At 35.6% G+C, this 26,315-nt stretch overlaps 5 protein-coding genes across 8 annotated transcripts; 2 read left to right on the top strand and 3 right to left on the bottom strand.

The window, feature by feature from the left end:
* Nucleotides 1–536: 536 nt before the first annotated feature.
* LOC140863994 (uncharacterized) lies at nucleotides 537–3,659 on the bottom strand. 2 transcript variants are annotated; one of them, XM_073267849.1, is made up of 9 exons: nucleotides 3,240–3,659; nucleotides 2,770–2,838; nucleotides 2,310–2,663; nucleotides 1,970–2,105; nucleotides 1,647–1,809; nucleotides 1,386–1,514; nucleotides 1,094–1,288; nucleotides 876–998; nucleotides 537–779 (listed from the first exon to the last, which is right to left on the bottom strand). In XM_073267849.1, the coding sequence occupies exons 1-9, from the start codon at nucleotides 3,424–3,426 to the stop codon at nucleotides 687–689; spliced, it is 1,449 nt and encodes a 482-aa protein (XP_073123950.1). In that variant the 5' UTR covers nucleotides 3,427–3,659; the 3' UTR covers nucleotides 537–686. The 2 variants fall into 2 exon arrangements, with proteins under 2 accessions (XP_073123950.1, XP_073123949.1); XM_073267848.1 differs by having other exon boundaries at nucleotides 2,770–2,847; nucleotides 3,240–3,658.
* A 2,117-nt stretch (nucleotides 3,660–5,776) lies between these two features.
* Nucleotides 5,777–10,505, bottom strand: LOC140863834 (anthranilate phosphoribosyltransferase, chloroplastic-like). Of its 2 annotated transcripts, none has more exons than XM_073267558.1 (10): nucleotides 10,083–10,505; nucleotides 9,819–9,962; nucleotides 8,844–9,005; nucleotides 8,648–8,731; nucleotides 7,589–7,777; nucleotides 7,359–7,449; nucleotides 7,163–7,222; nucleotides 6,973–7,091; nucleotides 6,240–6,374; nucleotides 5,777–5,984 (listed from the first exon to the last, which is right to left on the bottom strand). In XM_073267558.1, exons 1-10 carry the CDS (start codon nucleotides 10,284–10,286, stop codon nucleotides 5,943–5,945), a joined length of 1,230 nt encoding a protein of 409 aa, XP_073123659.1. In that variant the 5' UTR covers nucleotides 10,287–10,505; the 3' UTR covers nucleotides 5,777–5,942. The 2 variants fall into 2 exon arrangements, with proteins under 2 accessions (XP_073123659.1, XP_073123658.1); XM_073267557.1 differs by having other exon boundaries at nucleotides 5,778–5,987; nucleotides 10,083–10,504.
* Nucleotides 10,506–10,753: 248 nt separating this feature from the next.
* LOC140865938 (probable inactive receptor kinase At1g27190) lies at nucleotides 10,754–12,893 on the bottom strand. The gene has a single exon (XM_073270780.1). The coding sequence runs from the start codon at nucleotides 12,841–12,843 to the stop codon at nucleotides 11,002–11,004; it is 1,842 nt and encodes a 613-aa protein (XP_073126881.1). The 5' UTR covers nucleotides 12,844–12,893; the 3' UTR covers nucleotides 10,754–11,001.
* Nucleotides 12,894–21,201: 8,308 nt separating this feature from the next.
* LOC140864677 (uncharacterized) lies at nucleotides 21,202–25,149 on the top strand. 2 transcript variants are annotated; one of them, XR_012144315.1, is made up of 5 exons: nucleotides 21,202–21,352; nucleotides 21,444–21,620; nucleotides 21,986–23,131; nucleotides 23,510–23,621; nucleotides 25,134–25,149. XR_012144315.1 is itself a non-coding variant. In XM_073268976.1 (4 exons), the coding sequence occupies exons 1-4, from the start codon at nucleotides 21,320–21,322 to the stop codon at nucleotides 23,543–23,545; spliced, it is 1,392 nt and encodes a 463-aa protein (XP_073125077.1). In that variant the 5' UTR covers nucleotides 21,202–21,319; the 3' UTR covers nucleotides 23,546–25,089. The 2 variants fall into 2 exon arrangements, 1 of the variants encoding a protein (XP_073125077.1); XM_073268976.1 differs by lacking the exon at nucleotides 25,134–25,149 and having other exon boundaries at nucleotides 23,510–25,089.
* Nucleotides 25,150–25,388: 239 nt separating this feature from the next.
* On the top strand, nucleotides 25,389–25,844 carry LOC140860736 (uncharacterized). Its single transcript, XM_073263742.1, has one exon. It carries the CDS (start codon nucleotides 25,389–25,391, stop codon nucleotides 25,842–25,844), a length of 456 nt encoding a protein of 151 aa, XP_073119843.1.
* The last annotated feature ends 471 nt before the right edge of the window (nucleotides 25,845–26,315 follow it).

Raw genomic sequence — 26,315 nt, 5'->3', positions numbered from 1 at the left:
TCTTATTATATTAATAAATTTATTAATATAATATATTATTATATTATTTCGAGACGGGTCGGAAATCCCATCGGGATAAGGTTTTATTTCCGATCCCGCTCTCGATATTAATCGGGATGGGAAAAATCCCGAAAGTTCGGGTCAGAAAAATTTCGGGTTGATATTTTTATGGACGGAAATGGGATTCGGGAAGGGTCGGGATTTCGAGAATTTTTACCACCCCTACTTGTATTCATGTTGTGTCGTTGATATGTTGCATTAGCGCCAATGTTGGCTGTGAAGAGAAACTCGTTTGTTTGGGAAAGCTTTTAAAACTACTATAATCGTATATACATGCCTTGGTGGCCTAGTTTTGGCGGATAACAATTGTTATAGTGATAAAATCTAAATTTGAGGTCAGATTGTGACAATACAAGACGACAAGACTATCCATCATTATGCATGTTACACGAATCAAAGACGATTATCGTCTCCTGCTTGGGGTCATCCATAATTATCATATCTGTTGGTGGGAATTTATAAAATGAAATAGTTGGTTATCTCAGATAAAAAGTGGAACTTTATTGAGATTGCAGTACACATCTGTACACTCGGATTTCAACATCGTACATTCAACAGACTAAAAAAATCTGAAACACATGAACTCAGCATTTTTAAAATTCAAGAAAAAATTTCTGCTTTCTTGTTCATAAGCTAAGTTGGCTGTAGTTAGAATAATCGATTTCTTTTAATCTTATACAGCATAGTATACACTCTGGTAGATCTTCTGCCTTGTTTCCCTGCATAAAGTTACACCAAGAATATGTTAAGAACCGGGATTTTTCTCTCTTTTATTTATGTATCCCTGATTAGGACAGATTCTTGTTAGGATTTACCTGTATTGTGAGACCAAAATCAAAGATACAATGTTTGATTCTGTCTTGAAATGTTTGGAAGCCTTTTCGAGCAATGTAACTGAATCTGTGAATATCTAAGTCGATCTCGAGGTAGTTTTCTCCCTGCAGAGGTTTATTATAAAGTCATGATGAAAGATGAGTTCATATTAACATATTCAGCGTTCAGAACTCTTTAAACGCTATACAGGAAACTTTACCGAGTAAAATTCATGCTGAGGACGTGAGAGAATCGGTTTCTCGTTGTAAGCATGCATAAGTTTCCTCTCAGCTCCATTTAACTCAAGATCGTCGATATTTGCAATCCCAGCCAAGATTTTTAATCTTTCCCTCATGGGGGAAATCGTATCTATGGGAAAACCTTTGATCTTCTCCGTTTCATTATCGATTATCCGCTGATTTACAAAGGTGCAAAAAGGAGGACTCTATGAAAATTGATGAGTAAAATAGAACTGAAATGAATATAGAATACAGAGAAGGGCACCCTCTTACCCTGAAATTTTCTTGGAATGGAACCGGAAGACATTTGGAATAATTTTCTGAAAGCTTGAAGTAGAAAACAACATTCATCCCTGGGCCATCGTTCTCGTTTTGGAAAAATGTAGCAGTGTAAAGTGGAATCTGATACGACGAAAAGGAAACTATGATCAGCAATAAAATATGTCTAGTTGTTCAATTCTTGAGCATATAGATTCTGTTGTACAACTATGTCCATTGTTCAACCTTTTCTCTCTTTCTCAATAAATCTAGTACCTGAAGGTTTACAACAAGAATAGGAGGGACTTCTCCAGATGAATCAATGGCAGGAAGCTCCACAAACTGGGCAACATGATTAATTTTGCGAGGAGATAAGAATAAATCTGCTCCAAAAGGAACATATGCAGCAAAACTCGAAGCAATCTCTTTCCTTTTATCCCTGTCAACACACATACGGCGGGTACTGCTTAGTTCAAAAACTTTAAGTTGTATTTTTATCACTAGTCATAGCTTTTGATATAAATGCAAAAGCTTTTGGTTGTCATTGAGAAATTCGCATAAAAAAGGAACTAAAGCATAGTATGCTCTTACAGTCTTACTTAATATAGTTCCTTCCCCGGACTTTAAAGGTGTTCGGATCAATCTGTGACCAAGACCCTGGCATTTTCTTCTCTAGAGAGGAACACATTATTTGTGAACCAGCTATTGGTCTTTGAATAATGGGCTTTGTGGATGCTGAGATAGAAAACAGACAGAATCAACAAATTGAAGGAAAAAAAATTCAAATGCTGAAACAATCTCAAGAAAAAGAAGAAACACTGCAACACATAATATCTCCTGATTCGTTGTTATTTTCTTCTCTGCTTTCCCGACTAAGGAGACAATCTAGTCATCATGACTCATGACATTACATAGGAAACGAAAAGCCAAAACACTTACATAATATAGCATTCTCTTGTCCTTCTTTCCATTTGAAAGATGGGATAAGGGACAGTTTTTTCCTGATACTTGGACCTCCTGGATTTGGCGATTTTCTCTTTCCATCCAATGACTCATCACAAGCAAGACAAGGAAGCAATGTGTTTGACAGAAATCCACAGCTATGCAAAGGTGCGTTCTGATCCGTGTCAGCAGTTACGTCCACGCATGGGACAGACGATTTCTCCAAACCAGATGGATCCTTAAGCTCATTTTGAGAATCATCGTAATTCAACTGAGAATCAGAATTCTGAGTCACATAGTTCGAAAATCTTGGAGTAACACCAGTAGAGATAGATCCAGCTTGAGATACATCTGCACAATATTAATCAAGTTCTATGGTAGATACGATGGATTTTGCTAGTCATGGCTTCATAAATATATGGAAATTTTGAATCTTATGGAAAGTCAAAAGACTTACCATCTTGAACACTGTAAAATTCGTCTTCACAATCGGAATCCATCACTGAATCAGGATCATACCATGAATCTGAATTTCCTTTTTAAGACCATCAAACAAAATTTTCAGTCCACTGACAAACCATTTCTTACACATTATCGCAGGTGCAAATAGAAACAAGAGAGCAATCCAATAATTCAATCACATCACCAAATGTAAGCTAAGATCACATTGAATCCACATTAAATTCGCTCATGGAAACAAAATGGACGTCATTTAGGATTTCTTTTGCCCGCAGAAGTTGGAAATTCATGGAAACACACAAATGCCACTAAAGTGCATCTTTTCAGCTCCAACCAAGAAATCATTAACCCACAAAAATTACTCAATCCCATCCTCAAAAACTCCAAAAAAAAAACAAAAAACAAAACGCAAAATCAACCTCAGAAACACCGAACCAGCACAAGGGAAAAAAGGAGTCAGAGTACAACCTTGGAATGCAGGATTACAGTAAGACAGATCCGTTTGACCGGACGGTTCGACCCGATTATTCAGCTTGCTAGAAGGACAGTGGGTCGTCTTCTTCCTTCTTGCTCTTCGCATCCTCCGCTTCCTCTGCAAATCCAGTTTGCTTTTCACTCCCACACACCCTTTGGGTTTGGATCCACATATCCCCATTCTTCCTACTTTTCCCACCAGATTAGGCAGAAAGATTTGCAGAATTCTTTGATCAAGCTAAAAATGGAGTCTTTGCGCATTTATATTCACATACACGTAGACCGTAGTTAGGTGAAGCGGGTAAGGATTATCAGTTCAAATATCAATATAAAAATCAGGTGCCCAAGAAAAAGGTGCCGTGGCTTAACTTCATTGAATTCAAGAACCCATCAAATTTCATTAATCGACTCCAATGGTTGTTTGTGTTTTATATTAAGAAAAGGGGAATCGCAATTAAAGGCCTTCGGATCGGTCAAACGAAAACGTTGTTGTTTGACTCGTGCACCTCGCGTAGGAATTTTTTCTGGTCGGGAGATCGCACGCCACGTGTCGATCTGAGATTGGATCTCCGGGAGCTGAGCTGAGCCACGAGCCAGAGCTGAAACGCGTGGTGAGACCAAGGCGGCGAAAGGCGGGCGGAGAACGGCGTCGTTTTGCGGAGGAGTGGCCTCCACGACGTCGTTTTTGTCAGGTAATGCGCGTCCAGTATGTGGATTTGTTGGTGCACGTGTGGGATACAATATTCATGCGTGCGCCACCCCATATTTGTTAAATGTTAAATCATCTCATTCTCTCCTAAACATGGTAGGTTCCATTAACTTCCATTCAGATATTTATTATGCAAAATCATATTGTTATTAAAGTAATTTACCTATTTTTCTATTGTTTTTTTTTGGGTCATCGACGATCGTCACCTAATAATTTATAATTTTTTTCCAATTTGAGTCATTTATTCATTTGATGCTAATATGTCACTAGAAAATTATGATATGATAACGAAAATTTGCTAAGGTAGTGTCAGATATTAATGACATTGCATTGATTACGTCAAAATTCCGATGAAAAATGATCAAAATTGAAATAAGGTTGAAATTAGTGAGTTAAAGATTGTTAGCGATTCTCTTATTATTATCGCGGTCATACTATGTGTTAAATATAATGTTTATCTTTCATTCATGCATGTGATTAAGTTTATATCGATACATGTAAAATAAATTGCAAAAATAAACAAATATAATTGTGTTGGAATATGTGAAATAACTCGTGGTAAATTGCATGATTATCCTCTTTTTGTGGCGTTGAGCTAAACTAATTGTGCTTGTCCAATATTTATAGATCATATTCATATATTTTTGTTGGCTTTACACCAATTCTTATAAGGTGAATATGGCCAGCTAGTCCACGCCTTTATTTTGTAGCCCTTGACTTATTTTTCCACCTAAGTTTAGTACTTGCCCACCCCATTTATGCTTGGCTTTCACATTTAATATACTATTTGACTAGTTATGTTTTTATTGAAAAGAGAGAGTTATTTTTTGACCAACACACTATCAAACTATACTAATTAATTGATATTCTATGTTATAGATGTTCTTCGCGCATTTTTGTTATAATCATAGTTGCGCTTGATTGATGAATTTGATTTTGAATTAGATATTTGAAAGATTTGAATTCATTTTGAGTGTATTTGTCCATATAATGTCATTTGAAATTCACTTTATTTTTTTATCGATATTAGTGTACAGATAAGTAATATATATTTACGATTTTATCTATTATTTAATTGTTAATAATAAAAATATAATTGAAATACAAAGATTTCAAATTCATCTTCTCACACGCAACATTTAATTTCATATATCGAGTGAATTTGAAATTCATTTTAATTTCGTCTTAAGTAATTTGAAATTTTCAAATTCATTCATCCACAAATCTACGATAATGAAAATCGACACACATGTTTTGCTTGTATTGATGAATTTGAGACGATGAACATTAGATCCACCATCATATCCTTTGACATGTTAAGATAGACAACATTAAAGTGAATTTCAACGCCAACTCATATTCCTTGATTTGGTGGTAATTTACAACCATATTTCGTAAGTTATTTATTCTCTCATTAGTTAGATGGTCCTACTTTTCCACTTATTTTCTAAGGTTATTTATGTTATTCAATTTGTTAGGTGTGTGTTGTAATTAATGTCCCATAGCTTGGTTTAATAAATATAGGTAATGTTGTTTTTTCATATAATTGTTTAATGATTAAAACCCATATGAAGCAAGACGAAAACAAGTTCTCTTTTTTCGTCAAAACATGGCATACCTAGGTGTCTATACAAATTATTCAATTTGTCATATCAAATTGTAAACTCCTAGCTCAAGGAGTCTCATCTTGTTCTTTTGTTTTTGCCTACCGATCAGTGAACCAGACTGCTCATGCATTAACTCGAGCGACTGCTTCTATGTCTGATCTTGTAGGAAGAGTTGATTCTCATCCTACTTTGATTTCGTTTGTAATTTTACTAGATTTGTTATCTTAATAATATCTCCTTGTTCTAAAAAAAAAAAAAGTAAATAATTATTCTAAGATGAAAAAAACACTTAACATATTATTTAAAGAACCAAAAAATTGTCATGATTATTCAAAAAACCAATAAAGTGATTACGCTGGGCATTGATCTAACATTTCCCACTCATGCTGGAGTTGGAGCTGCATTGAGTGCTGTCTCTTTCACCTTCTGAAACAAAACAATGGCCATTAATTAGTCTATGCTCCAAAGAGAAGAGACACCATTAATTGACTTGTCTCGATGAACAAATTGAAGTGAATTTCAAATCTATTACATATTAAATTCTGCAATTTCGACTATGATAAATTTCAAATACAACCTAGATTGATGTTATTTGAAATTTATCCTCAAGTCTCAGTGTCTCACCAAATCAAAAATCCATCACTACAAGTGCAACCTAAGTGAATTTCATTTTCTTACATTCGATGTACGTATCCACATGTCAAGTGTCTGTAGACCTTTCCCAGATGAATGTACTGCTCGGGCAACATCGACACCTTCGGACAGATTGTTTACATGCCCGCTTACCAACAGAGCAGCTGCTGCATTTAGCACCTGTTCAATGTTACCAGGAGATGAGTTTTTAGAATGAATATCCGTTTTCCTTATTATTATTATTATTATTATTAATTTTATCATACCAGTTTTCCTGAAAAGTGTCAACTTTTAATAAATTTTGGCTGAGCAACACAACTGTATATCTCTCACCCCCAACCCCTTTTTTTTCTAATTGTAAAAACCATTTCGCATAGCAACCTCAGACTAAGCTTGTGACCTCAAGCTCGTGCTCCACTATTTTGAAGCCAGATTAGCTTAAAGCAGACTCACTTACATCCTTGTGCAGGACTCACAAATCACAAGGAGTTTAAATAAGTTTAAAAGAAAGTTTCGATGCTTAAATTTTGGCATGTAAGCTAAATTATTCAACAAAGGCATTTCATTCTCGGTACTGGCTTAAAAGTGATGAACTTCAGGCAACCTTTGATGAGTTATGAGAAGCCTTTTCACATTTGAAAGATGCTCAGAAGTGGCAGAATGCCCCACATCTCAGATAGAACTTAAGTCATACAAGGTTATAAACTAAAACTTTTTTATGCATCCAATTAATTTATCTACAAAATGCAGGAATCAAATAAACAGAAGTAAAATTTACCAGGGCATCCGCGATACTCCCCTTTTCTCCTGATAGTACACGACGAAGTACGTCTGCATTGTATTCTGGGCCTCCACCTCGCAAACTTTCCAGAGTGCATCGAGGTATGCCAAAGTCCACTAAAAAACAACATCTAGGTTGGCATCCCGCTGAATAATCAGTCTCTAGAAAATGAACAAAGTATTCTTACATGGATCGAATAAGAACTTTTCAATTTTATCCGGGGTGACGTCAAGGACTAATCCAGGCCCTGTTGAGTTTATGCAAAAAATATCAATGCAAAATTGCAAATATTAAGAGGATAAGCTTCATAAAATAAGGGATATAATCGTTTCAAAATGGATATCATGCCTCATAGGACAGGGTAACAGAAGTTCATATCTTACCAAGAGGACTCATCTCATCCAGCCCTTCAGAGTGAACTACCAATGCTCGTTTCATACCAAATCTCTGGAGCGCTTTGGCCATTTTTTGGACCTAGCCAACGATAGGAAAATTGTATCTCAAATTCGAAGCTTCTAATGACAATTGGAAGTATAGAGAAAATAGGCTTCACGAACAAGTCCAAATTTAATAAATAAAACATAAAGCTCATAGCTTAAATAATTTAACTCACAAGATCTTCTTTGTATACCCCAACAACAGCAAAAGGAACTCGTGCTGGATTCAACATGGGCCCTAAGATGTTGAATACAGTCTTTATTTTAAGCTTTTTCCTCACAGGTCTAACAACCTGCATAGCTGGATGATAAATCGGGGCCATCATAAAGCCGATTCCTACTTCATTTACACACCTTTTTACCTCCTGAATACAACGAAATCAAACAAGGATGTTCACTAATATGGTCACGTCAAGTCTGCTTTGTAGAAAAAACTAAATTCTTAAAAACTTTACTAAAAATTATACACGAGTTAATTATTTCAATATGAGATCTGTTGTCGCAAATCATTATGCAGAATTACGGATATTAATTCTTCTATCCTGAATCTTGTATTTGGATGTGGCAACGATAAAAAATTACGAGGGGGACAACAAAATTAATGCTAGATTATAGTAAGAAACTGCTCTCACCGAATCTCGATAAGTGAGCCTCGGAAAAAAGTCAAATCATTATGTAATCTGTAACTCTTCTCATTGCACTACATTTTGACACTGAAAAGGAAAGAAATAAACCAAGTGATTGAAACTCCTAACACATGCTTAAATCTACTTTTAATCTTCATGTAAGAGAGAATCATCAGTTCTTGGGCAAGTCGTGGATGAAATAAACGAAAAGAGAAAATTATGAGCGATTTAACGGTTGAATGACTTAATTCAAGACCCATAATCAAATTATTCAACTCCGCTTCCATTAATTTGTGATCTTGGATGCTAGGAAAAACAAAAGCTTTTCATGTTCATCGAATGCTGAGGAGTGGATGTATCGTAAATATTTTTCAATTTACATGTCATTAACAAAAATATTTCCCTAATAATAACTGCTTATTTGTATCATCAGCTCCCATTCGACACGATCTTCATTTATATTAAGAAGTTTGATATAAATGGGTATGCTCAATCAAGCTGAAATCCATTGCTACAAATATTTCTTTGATAGCATCACTTAATATGAAAAGCAGCATTTAAAACCGCATGTAATGGAGAAACAAACTACAACATTACAACTGAACTGACCTCTGGCTCCAAGTTAATTGCAACCCCTAATGATTCAAGAACATCGGCACTGCCACAGGCAGAAGAACTGGAGCGATTACCTTGCTGTGATTCAACCATAATGAGGATCAGTTTGCCATAAGAATAAAAACTAATCAAATACATATAATCAACAGTGGGATTTAACTAATCTCTAATCTATGGCTGGAACATCCACCTTTGCAACTTTTGCTCCACAAGTTGCAGCAAGAATTGAAGCTCCTGTGGAGATGTTCACTGTATTTGCACCATCACCACCTGTACCAACGATATCAACAGCATCATTTAGTCCTTCCACTTTCTTACAGTGTTTAACCATTGCCCTTGCCAATCCAACCACCTGTTATATTCAGTTAGTAATTACTTCAACATGACAAACGAGAAGATCGTTTCCATTGCTATAACAATCAATAATTGCCTTCTTGTCACGGCGAAGTTGAAATCGTAATAAAAAGTTTCTCCTGAATTCAGAGTAATATATTTAACAATGGTATACAAAAAAACGTAACTTTCTACACTGATTGTCATATTTTTAAAAGCCAAGGGCAATTATTATTCATAAACAAGCAAGCTCTGGGCTTCTTTCGAATCAAATGCCATGGTTCTCATCGATATTTGAGGCATTCAATTGTCACAGCCTATGTAAAAGTTTCTATGGCAGAAAAAATGTATGCATAATCTACTAGTGCTAGTGATTTCCAATAAGCTGTAGAAGCTTAATACTAGAACTGGATAAGGAAAGACACAAGTGCCCCAAAATAATTAATAACACAACTCTTTTCATTCTCACACTTTATGGTTCACTAAGAGGCAGTACCGGAGGAAGCAGGGCAAGTAGTGTTCCATTGGGATTTCGTGGAACGGTCACACTTATCATCGCTGGATATTTTTTTATAATAAAAATGGAAAAAAAAATATTAGGAAAAAGTTGAAAAAGGAACAGAAACGTTCCCAAACGGCCACGACAGGCGACAGCCACGAAATCGCGAAATGCCAAAAGATCGGCGTTTTAGCCCCTCCACCCACTACATGGAAATACTATCGAACAGAAACAAGCATTCATCAAATAAAGATCGCAGGCGCTACATCCACCCCTGCTTGGAAACATTAACAGAAACAAACGAATATTCTTCTAACAACAGGGAGCACTTACTTCTTCATAAGTTTCTCCTTTAGCTCTCAACAGGACCAGGAACGCACTAATCAAAGCCTCATCAGCACCATCTAACAAGAAATCAAGTGACGCCTCAGCTTCGCCTTCCAACAAATCTACCCCACTTATCAAACTTTCGATCAGCTAACAATTAATCAATTAAATATTTAGAACATGGCAAAAAACCAACCAAAAAATAAACGCGAATTCAATCCCAATAAACCCAGAAAAAAAAATATTTAAAATTTATCATTTATATCATACCTGACTGAAAGAGTTTACAGGGGACCCATGTCTGTTTGAATCCTGCAAAACAGATGGCACAAAACTGGAGCGCCTGATATTAAATGAGGCTCCAGAAACAGCATTCTTGACCTCGTATTGCGGAATAAAACGGCTAGGGAAAAAAGATGAACACTGAAATTGAGGTGCATAAAGATACAGACTTTGATGAAGGGAAACAGGCATTTTGACTTGTGCCCCAAAAGGCAAGTAAAATTCCGCGGTGAAACCTTATTGTGTAAACGGCATCAATAAAGGTTTGCTGAAAAGGTTAGCAATCTGTACAGCTCTAGTGAAAATGACAAGCCTGGGAATTGGTCGAGTAAAGCATTAATTAAGGTTTCAGGTTGGTTTTTGGAATTTTCAGAGCCTAAATCAGGGACGTTGACTTATGCGCAATTAGCACCGGGTTCGATTAGTTCGAGTCGGATATCCGGATCCATCTGAGTAGCAAATTTGACTGCGATTCTTTAAGGGTTTGGGAGAAATTTTAGAAACCGGCTTTTCATTAACAAAATTTAATGAAAAGTTAAAACTGGAATTCTCGGATCACAATTTTATTAACTAATATCATTCTATTACATTTTTACAGTTGCCTGATTAAAGATAAAAGAGATAAGAGGTTACTGTCGATATTGAGTCTGTCCATGGCCATCAGTGATATATAATAACAAAATCCATAAAAGAACATTTCAAAGAGGCTTCCTCCAAATCTTCGAATGTAAAAGCTGGAGCAAACTATAAATACAATAATTTCCCATAAGTTTATTTTGGAAAAGCAAATCAAGAAGCATTTTACACCAATGTACTATGCCACATCGATCGAAACAGGACTTGTATGCGATAAATTCTTCAATCATTTGGCCATGAATGCATGCATCTTTTAACACTTCTGCTCATATCAAATGGGACTATTACTGGACTCTTGTTCTCCAGGCACCAACGGAAATTCATCGTACCGTTGCGATGAACCCTGTTCTTCAGCCATGCTCTTCAATGATCCGTAAACTTGGTACATAGACCACCGATCCCTAGGCCTAGAAACCACACAGTTACATGCAATTTTCAAGAACCGCACAATGTCTTCATCGTTGCCTTTGCCGGATAACCGATGATCGATAGCATCTCTGATTCGACCAGAACCTGAGAGCTGATTCACCCAGTCCACAAGATTGCCCTTAAACACTTCATCACCAACGATGACTTCCAGTGGCTTTTGTCCAGTGGCCAACTCGAGAAGTACGACCCCAAAACCATAAGCATCCCCTTTAAGAGAAGCAACCATCGTACTTGAGTACTCTGGAGCAATATATCCAACTTCACCTAAATCTCCACACGCATAGCTACTCTCATTAGATCCTGAAGATGCCAAAAGTTTTACCAAACCAAAGTCCATTATTCGAGCATCAAAATCCTCGTCAAGAAGAACGACGCTTGAATTAATTATCTGGTGCATGATCGGAGGATGGCACCCATGGTGTAGCCAAGCAAGCCCCCTAGCCGCCCCTAACGCAATCCTAAACCTAGTCGACCAATCCAAGACACTAGCACTAGCCTTGCCACTCAACTTGGAACCCAAAGTCCCATTCGACAAGTGTTTATAAACCAAGAGCCTCTCCTCCTCCACCAGGCAAAACCCCAACAATGGCACCAAATTTGGATGCCTCAACTGTCCTAACCTATTCATCTCCATCACGAACTGCTTCTCCCCCATCCGGCATGGACTGAGCCGCTTAATAGCGAGTACAGAACCATCCGGCAAAAACGCACTATAAGTCGTTCCAGTCGTCCTACTCGATACCATCACATTTTCCTCACTAAAATTTCTCGTGGCAGCCAACAAATCCGCCAACTTGATCTTCACAAGTGGCTTCTGAAACAACATCACCTGAGTGAGCTTGTGAGCCCTCAGCCCCTCAGCCCAACTACTGTCACCATCATCTCTTCCACCGATCCCAAATCTTCCCCTTCTCTGCTTTCTCAACTTCACATGATACCACCACCACAAACCAAATCCCAACAACAAAGAAGCAGCGGCACCGAAAACCCCCGCAGCGATAATAATGGCCATATCCTTCTTCGTCAATCCACCGCATTTCCTCAGCGGCGCGCCGCAAAGCCCCCCCCTGTTCCCACCAAGATCAAGCTCCAAAGACGCACCCTTGAAGGACGGAACCCGCCCAGATAAATCATTGTTCGCAACAGATAGCTTTTTCAACCTCCCTAGATTCGATAACTGGTGAGGAATAGTACCGTTGAGCTTATTATCATCCAGAATCAAAGTGTTCAGATACGAGCATTTCCCAAGATCGTCCGGTATGGGGCCGATTAAGTAATTGCGCGACAAATCAAGAGTCACCAAATAAGGCAACCAACTACAGATTTGCGAAGGAATCGTACCCGAGAGAGAGTTAGAAGAGAGATCCAACGTTTGGATATCGCGGCATAACTGAATAGAATCCGGGATTTCCCCTACGAGACCAAAATCGCGGAGCTGTAAACTTAGGACGCGGTTCTCAAGGTTGTTCCAGCACGAAACGCCGGCGAAACTGCATGCGAATGCGGCCGAGCTGTTCGAGAAAACCCACGAATTGAGCTTCCCTTCCGGGTCGCCGAAGGAGTTCTTCAGTCCTTGCAGGCACCTCACATCATCTACAGAGTCGGAGAAAGAACTGGAGCAGAGCAGGGAAAGTAACAGCAAAGAAAAGGGTATGAATCTAATGAAAAAATAGAGAGGAATCATGATTGATAGCGGAAGCGTCGTTGATCAAATTGAAGATAAATATCATTCGAAGACGAAGATGCAGCGTGTTCTTCCTTGCATGAACTTCGATGGAGCTTGCTCGTGTATATTTCAACCTTCGGATTATTCTCGTATTTGGTCAATTTTAAATGTAAATAAATTAAAAATAGAATAAAAGATTTTTGAAGGTCAAATAGAATAAATTTTGTACAAGATTCAATGTGTGTTTGGTATTGCAACAGATATTTACAAAGAGTTATGTTAGATGTATGATTAAATTTATATCATATACGTTATTTTTTAAAATACTTCTAGAAAGATTTGTTAGTTAATATGTATGCAAAAACATTTATGTTTTGAACAAGATGTTATCTTACATGAAGATCGAAGGCAAGAAATAAAACATTACGCTACACCACGGTACAGTGGCAAGTGAAATGGGATTACTAGACTTTGCACCAAGAAAACATACATAATTTCGACGTTGGTGGTCAAATTCAATGATTTTTGTGCTGAATTTCGATCGTCTATAGTAATTCATCACTTCAAGTTACACTGTGCCACGATTCAAAAAGTGGAATGCATTCATACGTTTGAAAATAATAATTAATTTTATTTATTTAAACGAGGTAAGTTTTAAAGGGTTTATTATTATTATTATTATTATTATTATTATTATTATTATTATTATTATTATTATTATTATTATTATTATTATTATTATTATTATTTTAATGATAGTAGTACTAGTGCTTTGATATTAATTGATGCCGCAAGTGATACTTTAATGAAGTGATAATGATTAATGGATCACATGATTTAGGGATATATGTTGTGAATTGTGTGATTAATATATCAATTAATAACAAAAAATAATGTACTTGACGTTAAAATAGAGTGGCAGAATTAAGAATTGTATGATCCGGTGATAATCATATTATGATGAAATGAATATTATTAACATAAAATGGAGGATCGTTGGAGAAAGGAAATTTATGTTGGGAGGTGACTTCCTAAAACCCTTTTTCTGATATTGGTCAATACACGGGTTTTACAAAAATATAAATATAAATATTATTATATATAGTTGGTCTCATTGGATTTGTTGGTCTCCTCTTTCTTAATTTATTTATTAATTTATCACATATATATACTCATTGACATGAAAAATTTGTTCAATGGCCGACAGGTATCATCATTCTCTTGAGTAAAAAATAAAAACCAAGGGCTAAAAAACATTATTTCACTACGTCTCTCAATTAAACTTCAGGAATTGAGGAGAAGTTAGTATAAAGATGGTATTCTTTACATTATATTCAAGGTTCAAACTTTAATTTAATTAGTGGAGTTCATTTATTTTCATGGATCTCACATTTTCACATGTGATTTCGACCTTTGAATTTAACATTTATGTTAACATAAACTCAAACTATTTTAGGATACGAGACACCAGTTTTATTGGTAATATAATCAGACTACACTCTGTATAAAAGTAAATTAATGTGGTTGCAATTTATTCAGTTAAATTTCAAGGACTTTCTGTTCCTATACAAATGAAAATCAAAACTTGCTTTCACGTACCACATTGAATTTATTTTATGTTATACTTCACCACTCTTTTAGTGGGATTTCTACCTGCTCCACTTGTCACTCATGAGTTTATCATCAATGAATTCTTGTGGTTAAACCAATATTGCATATTTTGAATTCGTCAACTATCATATTTCCAATCAATCAACCATTGTTTGATTCGTGTAGTTGATAAGATATATTGGTGTGTAATAATTGTATCCAACAATTTTTGTATGATGGTTGTACGGATTAATTTTGTGATATAATTTTTTTTATTAAATTTGACCAATAATAAAAATATTATTTTTATGTTAAAATATTATGTTTCACTCTATGTAAAAATATGTGAGATTGCCACAGGATCCTACCCATAATTGTATTGTTAGAAAGATCAATCAAAGAGTGACATTTTGTCTATTATACAATTTAAAAAATGGAAGTTGCACAATTAACATTTAATAAAATGACAAGTTCTCACATAAATATCACTGATTGCTCAAAGTGTATGTCAAACATCATATAATTAATCATGCTACAATATAATATATATATATATAGTTGTGAAAAAAATAAAAATTTATGGTAAAAAGTAAAAACTTCAAAACTCAAAATATATCAAACTCTACACTTTTTAATATTTTTCTCTCAACTCAATTGTATTTTTCATCACAAATGAAGACCTATTTATAGATCCACATTTGAGATTAGTCCAAAAATTAATACATCATCATCTACATCATCACACACTAATTTTCCACATTTTACAACTCAATATTCAACATTCAACATTCAATATTCAATATTCAACATAATAATAATAATAATAATAATAATAATATATTTTTCAACACTCCCCCTTGTGATGATGATCGTGATACGACGACTATCTTCATTACGTGTTTTATACCGCCTCGTTAAAAACCTTACTAGGAAAAACCCAGTGGGATAAAAACCATAGTAAGAAAAAAAATAGTGCAGCCATGTAAACTCCTCCTCGTGTTAGCATGAGTGATTTTTCACATATTTCGTAGATTGCGCATCCCAATGTTGTATATATGCTTTCTGAATATCGTCGTGGGAAGTGCCTTTGTGAAGAGATCTGATGAGTTCTCACTTGATTGAATGTAACAGATATCAATATCTTTATTCTTCTCAAGCTCTTGAGTGTAAACAAAGAATTTTGGGGGGATATGTTTGGTTCTGTCACTTTTGATGTATCCTTCTTTCATTTGAGCAATACATGCAGCATTATCTTCATATAGTGTCACAGGCTTCTTGTCTACTGTCAATCCACACGATATTTGAATATGTTTGGTCATTGACTTTAACCATACACATTCACGACTTGCTTCATGTAATGCAATAATCTCGGCGTGATTTGATGAAGTTGTTACGAGTGTTTGTTTCTGTGAACGCCAAAAAATTGCGGTGCCTCCACGAGTAAATACATATCCGGTTTGGAAGCGTGTCTTATGTGGATCAGATAAATATCCAGCATCAGCATAACCAATGATACTTTGATTGGTGTCTTTTGAGTACAAAAGTCCCAAATCTGTCGTTCCTCGTAGATAACGGAATATATGTTTAATTTCGTTCCAGTGCCTCTTTGTTGGATATGAACTGAATCTTGCCAATAAATTTCTAGCAAAAGATATATCAGGTCTAGTGCAATTTGCAAGATACATAAGGGCACCAATGGCACTTAGATATGGTACTTCTGGACTAATAATAACTTCATCATCTTCACATGGACGGAATAGATCCTTTTCTATGTTTAATGATCTTACAACCATTGGAATACTTAATGGATTTGATTTATCCATATTAAAACGTTTAAGGATCTTTTCTGTATAATTTGCCTGGTGAACAAAAATTCCACATTCTTTTTGTTCGATTTGCAAATCCAGACAATACTTGATTTTTCCAAGATCTTTCATTTCGAATTCTTCCTTCAAGTACATCATAACTTCTTGAATTACTTTATTTGTTCCAATGATGTTTAAATCATCAACAAATACAGCAATAATTACACATCCGGATGTTGTTTTCTTGATGAAAACACAAGGGCATATTGGATCATTTACATATCCCTTTTTCATCAAGTGCTCACTTAGCCGATTATACCATATTCGCCTGGATTGCTTTAACCCATATAATGATCTTTGCAATTTTACAGAATAAAATTCTCTGAGTTTGGAACTTTGTGCTTCAGGCATCTTAAATCCTTCAGGGATTTTCATGTATATATCACTATCAAGTGATCCGTATAAGTAAGCTGTAACAACATCCATAAGACATATTTTCAAATTTTCAGACACTGCCAAACTAATTAAATATCGAAACGTAATTGCATCCATAACAGGAGAATACGTTTCTTCATAATCAATTCCAGACCTTTGAGAAAAACCTTGTGCAACAAGTCTAGCTTTATATTTGACTATTTCATTTTTCTCATTTCGCTTTCGAATAAAAACTCATTTGTATCCAACAGGTTTTACACCTTCAGGTGTGAGGACTATAGGTCCAAAAACATTACGTTTATTCAGCGAATCCAATTCAACCTGGATGACATCTTTCCATTTGGCCCAATCATGATGAGTTTTACATTCACCAAAAGATTTTGGTTCATGATCCTCATTTTCATTTATGATGTCACAAGCCACATTATAAGAAAATATCTCATCAATATCTTCTATGTCTTTTCGGTTCCATATTTTTCCAGTATTAATATAATTGATAGAGATTTCACGATTCTCGTCAGTTTGTGGTTCTGACATTACATTTTCATCATCAGGTGTTTCTTCTGGAACACCATTTTCTTTTTTATGATCATCGTGCTTCTCTATGCCTTTTCTTTTTCGAGGATTTTTATCCTTGGAACCGACTGGCCTTCCACGCTTTAAGTGTTTTATGACATCATGAGTGTCTTCAATTTGTTTCTTTGGAATTTCAATTCGAGTAGGGGCATTTACAGCATGTATATATGATTTTGTTACCCTTTTTGTGTCTGCAAATGCATCTGGCATTTGATTTGCAATTTTTTGCAAGTGCACAATTTGTTGTACATCTTTCTCAAATTGTTTGGTCCTTGGATCCAAATGTAACAATGATGGTACATACCATGTGATTTCTTTTTCGATGTGTTTCTTTTCTTCCCATAACACTGGGAAGATTTCTTCATTAAAATGACAATCAACAAAGCGTGCTGTAAACACATCGCCTGTCTAAGGCTCAAGATATCGAATGATTGATGGACTATCATAACCGATATAAATACCGATTTTTCTTTGAGGACCCATTTTTGATCGTTGAGGTGGTGTAATAGGCACATAGACCATACATCCAAAAATTCTCAGATGAGAAATATTTGGTTCTTTACCAAATGTAAGCTGCAATGGGGAGAATTTATGATATGCACTTGGTTTGATGCGAATTAATGCCGCAACATGTAAAATTGCATGTCCCCATATAGAAATAGGGATTTTTGTTCTCATAATCATTGGTCTAGCAATCAGTTGTAGACGTTTAATCAATGATTCAGCTAATCCATTCTGTGTATGAACATGAACAACATGATGTTCAACAGTAATTCTCATTGACATACAATAGTCATTGAAAGTTTGGGAAGTAAATTCTCCAGCATTATCAAGTCTTATTTTCGTGATTGTATAATCGGGAAATTGATTCCGCAATTTTATTATTTGAGCCATTAATCTTGAAAATACCACATTTCGAGTTGACAATAAGCATACATGTGACCATCTGTTAGAGACATCGATCAATACCATAAAATATTAAAATGGTCCACATGGTGGATGAATTGGCCCACAAATATCACCCTGAATGCGTTCAAGAAATATGGGTGATTCTGTTTGGATTTTAGCTGGCGATGGTCTTATAATAAGTTTTCCAAGAGAACATGCTTTACATTGAAACTTATTATTCTGAAAGATCTTCTCGTCTTTAAATGGATTACCATGCGTATTTTCAATAATTCTTCGCATCATTATTGAACCAGGATGTTCCAATCGATCATGTCAATTTGTTAATATTGAAGAACTATTAACCATCATATTTGATTCGATTGGACTTATATGTGTATAATACAATCCAGTAGGAAGCATTGATAATTTTTCAACCACATATTTTTTTCCTGATTTATATGTGATAAGACACATATATTTCTGATTTCCATGTTTGCTCATAGCATTTTCCATATCAAACTTCACAAAAATGCAATAAAAAAAATTAAGTACAATACAAATGCAAAATATAACATGCTTTATAATACAAGAATGCATGAAAAATACAAATTTGTTACAATCTAGTCCCACCAATCTTTTAATCAATGTCTTCGAAATCATTCAAAAAATCTGCAGCATTGAAACTAGTTGAACCAATTAAATGGTCACTATCTTCAACAAAATTGGTCTCTTTTCCTTTTCCCTTTGTCGATTCTTTATAGAGCTTACATAGGTGCTCAGGGGTTCGACAAATATGTGATCAATGCCCTGGAGTGCCACATCTATAACAAACACTCTCAGATCTTTTTGAGGGATTTTCATTTTCACTCGTATTTTAATGCTGCCTTTTTGGTGGGTGGTTCGTGACGTTCTTTTGAGATAAGTTATTGAAATAACTATCTCGATTATTTTCATATCCACGGCCACGACCACGATCGTGATAATTTTTACGTCCCACTTCCTCGACCTCGTCCACGACCAAAATCTGGTCTATGCCTTTGATTTTGGTTTTCATTTTTCATTACGACATTTGCTTCAGGAAATGCCGTTGATCCAGTGGATCGGGATTGATGATTTCTTATTAGCAATTCGTTGTTCTTTTCCGCCACAAGAAGACATGCAATGAGTTTAGAATATCTCGTAAAATCACGCACTCTATACTGTTGCTGTAGAGTTATATTTGATGTGTGAAAAGTGGAAAATGTTTTCTCAAGCATTTCCATCTCCGTGACTTCAAGTCCACAGAATTTTAATTGCGAGACTATTCGATACATCGCAGAATTATAATCACTGACTTTTTTAAAGTCTTGGAATCTCAACGTATTCCATTCATCACGGGCGGTCGGAAGTATCACTTCCCTTATATGCTCAAATCTTTCTTTCAACCCTTTCCATAAAATCATTGGGTCTTTTTCTGTGAGATACTCATATTTCAACCCTTCATCAAGATGTCGGCATAAAAAAATCATTGCCTTTGTTTTATCTTGTGAGGTTGATATATTAATTTCTTTGATGGTATCACTTAGACCCAATGACTCAAGATGCATCTCTACATCGAGAGTCCATGACATATAATTCTTTCCAGTGATATCGAGCGCAACAAATTCAATCTTTGCCAAATTTGAATGATGGTACTAGAAAAATAACAATGCATTTTATAAGTTAATTTCCATTAATATGACAATACAAAATAATGGAAGAACGAAGATTACAAGTACGTGTACAAATAGGGAAAAAGTATGTGGTGGAAAATAGCTGGTGAGTACAAAACTCGTGAGCATGATGATCATAATCGTTATGAAAAATAGTCTTAGAAATGCCATCATCTTCATCTTCGAACAATCGAGGAGAAATTATTTTGAGAGAAAGAGTGAATTTGGTGTGATTGAAAATGAGTTTGAGTGAACATATTTATAGGGCAAAAACTAGCCGTTTGTTACCGTTGGGGTAAAAAAAAATCGAGTATGTGTTGAATAAAAATTCGTGATAATCATGTGATGCATATAATGATAATCATAATTAAATATACGCAATAAAATATACATCATATCACGTTATTATGAGTTCAGTGTCCTAGACAACCTCTTATATAATAACATGAAATTATATATTAATATAGTTAGTATATATACATAATAAATATATATCAGATCACGTTATTGTTTAAAAACCTTAGAGGCTTTTTTACTTGTCGTATCCCTTACTGGAAGTGTGGGATGTCGTCTTAACATCCTCCCAGGATTTATAACAAGTTTTTAAAAAACTAAATGTTTTTTTCATTTCTGATAATAACATGAAATTATATATTAATATATACACAATAAAAATATATAAACAGTAAAATAAAAATTCTTACTTGTTGAATATTTTTGACTTCTTCTTGTATTTTGGAGCGTCGGAAATTATAGAGAACCTTCGAGCGATCGTGCTGATAACGTGTTGTGAAAAAGTAAAAATTTATGGTAAAAAGTAAAAACTCCAAAACTCAAAATATATCAAACTCTACATTTTATAATATTTTTCTCTCAACTCAATTGTATTTTTCATCACAAATGAAGACCTATTTATAGATCCACATTTGAGATTAGTCCAAAAATTAATACATCATCACACACTAATTATCCACATTTTACAACTCAATATTCAACATTCAACATTCAATATTCAATATTCAACATAATAATAATAATATATTTTTCAACATATATATATATATATATATCACTTTTTTTATCACTTATATATTGTAAGTCCACGTATTGATTTTTTTTTTTTTTTTTTAATGTCAAAACTAGTGAAGTGTAAATCAATCATAACGAGAAAGTCAGACATCAGGTTTTGGAGGCGTGGGCCAAGATGATGAATCTCCGTACACAACAAAACTAATCTGGGCCTATTTTCCAGAGGATCCAGGCCCAGTGAAGCCCATCTAAAAATAAAAAAAGAATTCAAAATCTAAATTACACTGGCCCGCGCCCGCCCAAGTTCCAGCTAAATTCTTCGCGCTTAATCAACGTAGCAACGACGCCGCTTCATCCGATACGACGTCGTACTTCACCTCTGTTTTGACTGTTTGTGCCCTGTCAAATTAACTAAAACATAAAGTCTCGGTACAAAAAATCTTGCACCTCTTCCCGTCGGAAAATCACGGAATTCGAGCCATGGCGGAGACGGAGACGGAGACGGAGACAGAGGTAATATCTCGGCGGTGGATTTCCGAGCTGATACATTGTGTTGAGGTCATAATCGTTTTTATTGTGTTTTTTTTTTTTGGGTTTGGTGCAGAAAATGGACGCATTGAAGAGGGCATATGCGGAGATGATTCTGAACACAGCCAAAGAGGCGGCGTCGCGAGTGATGGCGTCGGAGCTAAAATCTCGGAGATTAGAACAGGACTTGATTTCCACAAAAGAAGAAGCTGCTCGAATGCTACTTCGTTTAAAACAGATGATCGATAGGAAGGTAAGTTGGAAAAGTTAAAACTTTACTTGTGATTGCTTTAGTTATCGACTAATCGCTACTTGAACTAGATTTGTTTGTGGAAAATGAGCAATGAATTATTGTTTTCATCGATTAACTTTTTCTTGTTTATTTTTCGGGAATTAGTTTGATTGAACAATTGATTTGCTTTCTTTCTTTCTTGTTTTTTTTTTCTTTGCGTCCAATGCTATGACTGAATTCTGGTATGAGATTATACGATGAGGATCAAGAATGCATTGTTATGGTTGGGTATGATCTAAAAATGTCATGTTTGGCTGTGATAGTTTTACTTGAAGATAATGAATAAATGTTTGGTATTGAAATAGTTATCAAATGAATGGTTACAGACAAAAGAAGCAGAGGTCACGTTCATCAATCAACAAAGAAAAGTTGACGAGCTTGAATGTCAGCTAGATGAAGCTGAAGGGATCATCTTAGAGCTTAGAGCCGAACTGAATGAGGCTCAGGAGCAACTGGATCAGGCAAAGCACAGGCCTGTGATTTCTTTGAGACAAAATGAAAATGGTAAAGTGAGTTATACGGCTGCCAAGGATAACACAAGTGGTTATGAGAACTTCACAGAACCGCCAGCGTCTGGGCCAGAACTTCTCACTGTTGACGGCAAGCACTTTGGTTTAGACAACCAAAGCCCAGGTGTGAATTCTGAATGCCACATTTATTCAGTCGACAGCCACCAGAATTTGACACCCATAAAAGAGCTTGATATGTTCCGGAATGAATGTACTCAGGCAGTTCACACGACTGAAAACATAGATAGTGAGGCTCTTGGAGAGAAGTTAGATCCTTTTGAGAATTCAACCAATGTTGAGAGTATGAATATTGTTGGGAGTGCTTCTGTGTCGGTGGAAAATGTTCCACATGGAAAAAGTGAAAATGTCTCTGTTGTTCGTAGAAGTATAAGAAAAAGAAAACTCAAGCATTGGGATGAAGTTATGAGTGCTTGCTCTCATCAGTTTAAGAAAGCTCGTCTGGCCATTTCATCTCTGTCATGCTGCAAGAGTAAGAAAGTCAGACACGGTGTTGAATCTGGCTATAAGTTGAAAACAGATGACAAAACTCAAATTGGAAAGAATCTTAATTGTGTAGAAGAAAACCAAGATGTTGAACTCAGGCATAATGAGAATCCACCAGATATGGGCATAGAATTGATAGACGTTCTGGTAAAACAGGATGAGCATGATCCCATGTTTGGGTTGGATAATGCATCGAAATTCGATTGTGATGTGAATTGTGCCATTGCAACTGAAGCATCTAATATTTCCTGTGATGACCGTGAAAGGGTCTTCAAATATACATTCAGTAGGAAAAGAAAAGACTCCATGATTTACCCTGAGAGCAAATCTTCTCCTGCAGAGAGCCCTTCGCGAAAGAGCTTTGGAGTGAAACAAAATGGTATTTCAGGCTTTCAAACCTCAAAGCTGTTGACTAAATCATCCATGGATTGCATAGGACTGGCGCAGGTTGCTCATCAGGTTGAATGGTCTTTACCCTATGATTGAATCATGATACTTATTTAGTTGAACGCTTCACTGTTGATTAACGATATATAATTGGGGGGGGGGGGGTGGTTATATTTTGAAACTATATCTCGAGTCAAGATGATTGTAAAAGTGATGATAGCATTAGAAATTGAACTAATTTGCATTTAATATGCAATTATTTGTCCGACATATCTTTAGTCTCAACCAAAAGCAGTCTTGGTGACTGCTACGGTGCACCACAAGTGTTTCCCGACCAGATGAATGATATATTTATGTTTGTGTTGGAAATTGATGTAAGATCAACAACGTGGTGCATGCAAAGCCCTTTGCTTGATAATCAAGATCTCATGTAAACTTGCTTCTCTACAGCTTATTTCTTTGTCTGGAAGAGGTGGTAGCAGTTAACTTGCTCTGCAGAGACTTGCAATGGTTAAGCCACTCGAAGAACAAGACCGGTGTTTCATATATTACCTGAAGAACTGTAAGAAATTGCCCGATATTCCTATTTATGAATTCTCATAGTTGGTCATTCTTGTATCTTTCTGGCATGCTATTAGCAATTTTGCCGTGATATTTATTAAATTGTTTTGTTGTGGAAACATGCATGTAAAATATGCGCTCTTATTTGCGGTAGCATAAACTGTAAGTTAAAACTTGTTTGAGATGTAGTGGTGGAAAAGAGGGCCATGACACCTTTCGAAGTTGTATCTAGTTAGCTGTGAAGCCACCCTTTTTTTCTTAGTTAAAAAAAGAGATGGTATTTCTGAATAATTCTCGTCCTCCAAAATGTGCTAAGTTATGTTTGATCAACATTTTCGATCTGTCTTAAAAGTATCAGAAAACTAAATCTTCTAAAGATACAGTCACCGATTTTCAGAAATTTGGGCAGTTTTTATTCTCCTATACCTTTCATATGACCACATGATCACAGAGAAAGGTACACACATAAATGAAAAATTGGACAACAGCTACTAGGCATTAGGCTATTAAGTGCTGGGAATTCCCCAAAAAAAAAAAATTTAATAAAAAAAGGAAAAAAAATAGAAAAGAAAGTTCCTAACTTGTTTCATATTCGGAGAGACATAGCAAAATAAATCATACCATTTCACATTATATTAATATATTTTTTAAAAAATAGTTGTTGCCAAGTGAGAGGTACTTGCCTTTTCTGTGGGAAGGCTTTCTTACTGTGTGGAATCTACAAGACAATGTAAACGTAATGCACTACAAGACATTATGCCAAGTTAGCCCCCCACAAATTCATACGTAAATCGTTCCGTGAAATATGCAGCCGCATACCTAAGAATCTCTCTTTTTTTAAAAAAATATGTAGGAAACGTTGTTACAACCGAGTCTCGAATTTCAGATTAGGTCCCAGATTTGGATTATTGGTTTTAGATGAGCTCGGTTCATGAATTCGGAGAATTAAAATTTATTGTTTTTAGAAAAGTAATGTAAAATTTCTAAAATATACTTGTCAAAGGAAAAAAAATATGTTTTACTTTATTCCTTGTGGGGCTCAGGATGTGATATTGATATTAAACACTAGCATAACATAGGCGTGCATTCAGGTGTCGACCCCCAAACATTTCTCTGTTAAGTCAGCTTTCAATTTCTCAAGTAAAAAAGCATGCGTTATAATACCACCAAACCCCACTCTATGGTCCCTTTTTCGGCCTTCTCTCCCTCTACAAATTTGCCATCATCATCTTAAAAATAGTGAGATTTAAGTTCATTAATTAGTTATTATTACAAGTCTTCAAGTGTGTGTGTGTCTATATATATAGTAACAAAATTAATGGACTCGTCAATGACTTGTATCGTATCTGACACTAATGTCCCAAATTTGTGACGAAGTCTTAGATTCGAAAGTCAATTACAACAAATTAACAACCTCCTCCCTCTCAACTGAAAAAACAATATATATTATTGAACTTGAAAACGCAAAGTTGGAGTAGTTGATGATTAGCTTATTCCACTGATTCTGCTGCAGTGCATGGCGAGAATATATGTTTTCTTGTCCCTCGCCAAGGACATGTCAACTTATCATTACAAAGCCTGCGAACCAGTTTTCATTTTGCCCCCACTAACCAAGCACCAAGAAAATAGCCCAAAATCACTGGAACAACTCATCTATAAAAGGCCAAAACTTTCCTACACTCCAAGCATGGTAGCTAAACTTATTGAAAACACCATTGTTTTTTTTCTTGGATCTTCCAGTTAAGAAAATTTGCGTGAGTTTTATCAAATGACAGGGGAGGCTTATAAACGAGATGACCAGATAAAAGCGGTCTGGTTCGCGGCGGGAACAGCCGTGCTAATGGCCTGCATCGAACGTGCCACTGTCGTGTCCCTCTTCGCGCATTGGCGAGTGTGGGCGTTCCTCGTGTTGAACCTCTTGCTCTTGGCCATCCTCTTCACTTCCAAGTCCCAGACCTGGTGTTCGAACCGCGATACCGATACACAAGATGGCAATGCTGATCCGGAGCTGGATAAGAAGAAGAAAATGCCACTGTGGCAGCCTCACGTTTCGGCTAACGTTATACAGTGTGTTGAAAACGAGACAAAGATCAAATGTGATGAAGATGGGAGATTGCAAGAAGAAGCTCAGTTCGAGTTAAGCAAGGAGGAATTGAACCAGAGAGTTGAGAACTTTATTGCCATGTTCAGGCAGCATTTGGTTTCTGATTCCAAGAGTTCGTGATCAGTCCATCCAAAACAACATCATGATCTACATAAATCTATCAGCAACGAGTTCGTCGACGCGCGAACGAATCGATGTTTTTTTTTCCCCATGTATTACCATTATGATTATTTGTTCGTTTGGATTCCTTGTACCATATTGAGGGAAGAACCAAGTAATTTTTACACTTGAATGAGATATGATTCATCTTTTTTTTTCTTTGAGAACGATCGGTCTACTTCACTTTTTATGTTATTATGATTTGGTTTATGATTTTAGAAATGTCTAAAATCAAACCGTTCTATTGTGGCATGGTATGGGTTTATAGTATTACAATTTGGTTTATACTGTTTTAGAAACAAATTTAATCGATTCATTATGTATCCTTCTAGGAAATGTAAATTAATTGGTGATTCAAATCCAAATTTCGATAATTTTCGTCCAATTTTAGTTTAGAATTAATTATATATATATATATATATATATATATAT

Source organism: Henckelia pumila, chromosome 4 (assembly GCF_033568475.1).
Source record: "Henckelia pumila isolate YLH828 chromosome 4, ASM3356847v2, whole genome shotgun sequence".
NCBI classification, from domain to species: domain Eukaryota; kingdom Viridiplantae; phylum Streptophyta; class Magnoliopsida; order Lamiales; family Gesneriaceae; genus Henckelia; species Henckelia pumila.
The sequence above is the reverse complement of the archived record's forward strand: the minus strand, read 5'-3'. Positions and strand labels throughout refer to the sequence as shown.

Coding starts and splice junctions, on each gene's coding strand:
- LOC140860736 (XM_073263742.1), top strand. CDS start 25,389: ATGACAGGGGAGGCTTATAAACGAGATGACCAGATAAAAGCGGTCTGG.
- LOC140863834 (XM_073267557.1), bottom strand. CDS start 10,286: ATGCCTGTTTCCCTTCATCAAAGTCTGTATCTTTATGCACCTCAATTT. Junction 9,006..9,818: donor AAGGAGAAACTTATGAAGAA/GTAAGTGCTCCC, acceptor TGAATATAACAG/GTGGTTGGATTGGCAAGGGC. Junction 7,092..7,162: donor AAAGTTCTTATTCGATCCAT/GTAAGAATACTT, acceptor GTTGTTTTTTAG/TGGACTTTGGCATACCTCGA.
- LOC140865938 (XM_073270780.1), bottom strand. CDS start 12,843: ATGATTCCTCTCTATTTTTTCATTAGATTCATACCCTTTTCTTTGCTG.
- LOC140863994 (XM_073267848.1), bottom strand. CDS start 3,426: ATGGGGATATGTGGATCCAAACCCAAAGGGTGTGTGGGAGTGAAAAGC. Junction 1,515..1,646: donor TTCTTGTTGTAAACCTTCAG/GTACTAGATTTA, acceptor TCGTCGTATCAG/ATTCCACTTTACACTGCTAC. Junction 999..1,093: donor CTCAGCATGAATTTTACTCG/GTAAAGTTTCCT, acceptor AAACCTCTGCAG/GGAGAAAACTACCTCGAGAT.
- LOC140864677 (XM_073268976.1), top strand. CDS start 21,320: ATGGCGGAGACGGAGACGGAGACGGAGACAGAG. Junction 21,621..21,985: donor AACAGATGATCGATAGGAAG/GTAAGTTGGAAA, acceptor GAATGGTTACAG/ACAAAAGAAGCAGAGGTCAC. Junction 23,132..23,509: donor TGGCGCAGGTTGCTCATCAG/GTTGAATGGTCT, acceptor GCTTCTCTACAG/CTTATTTCTTTGTCTGGAAG.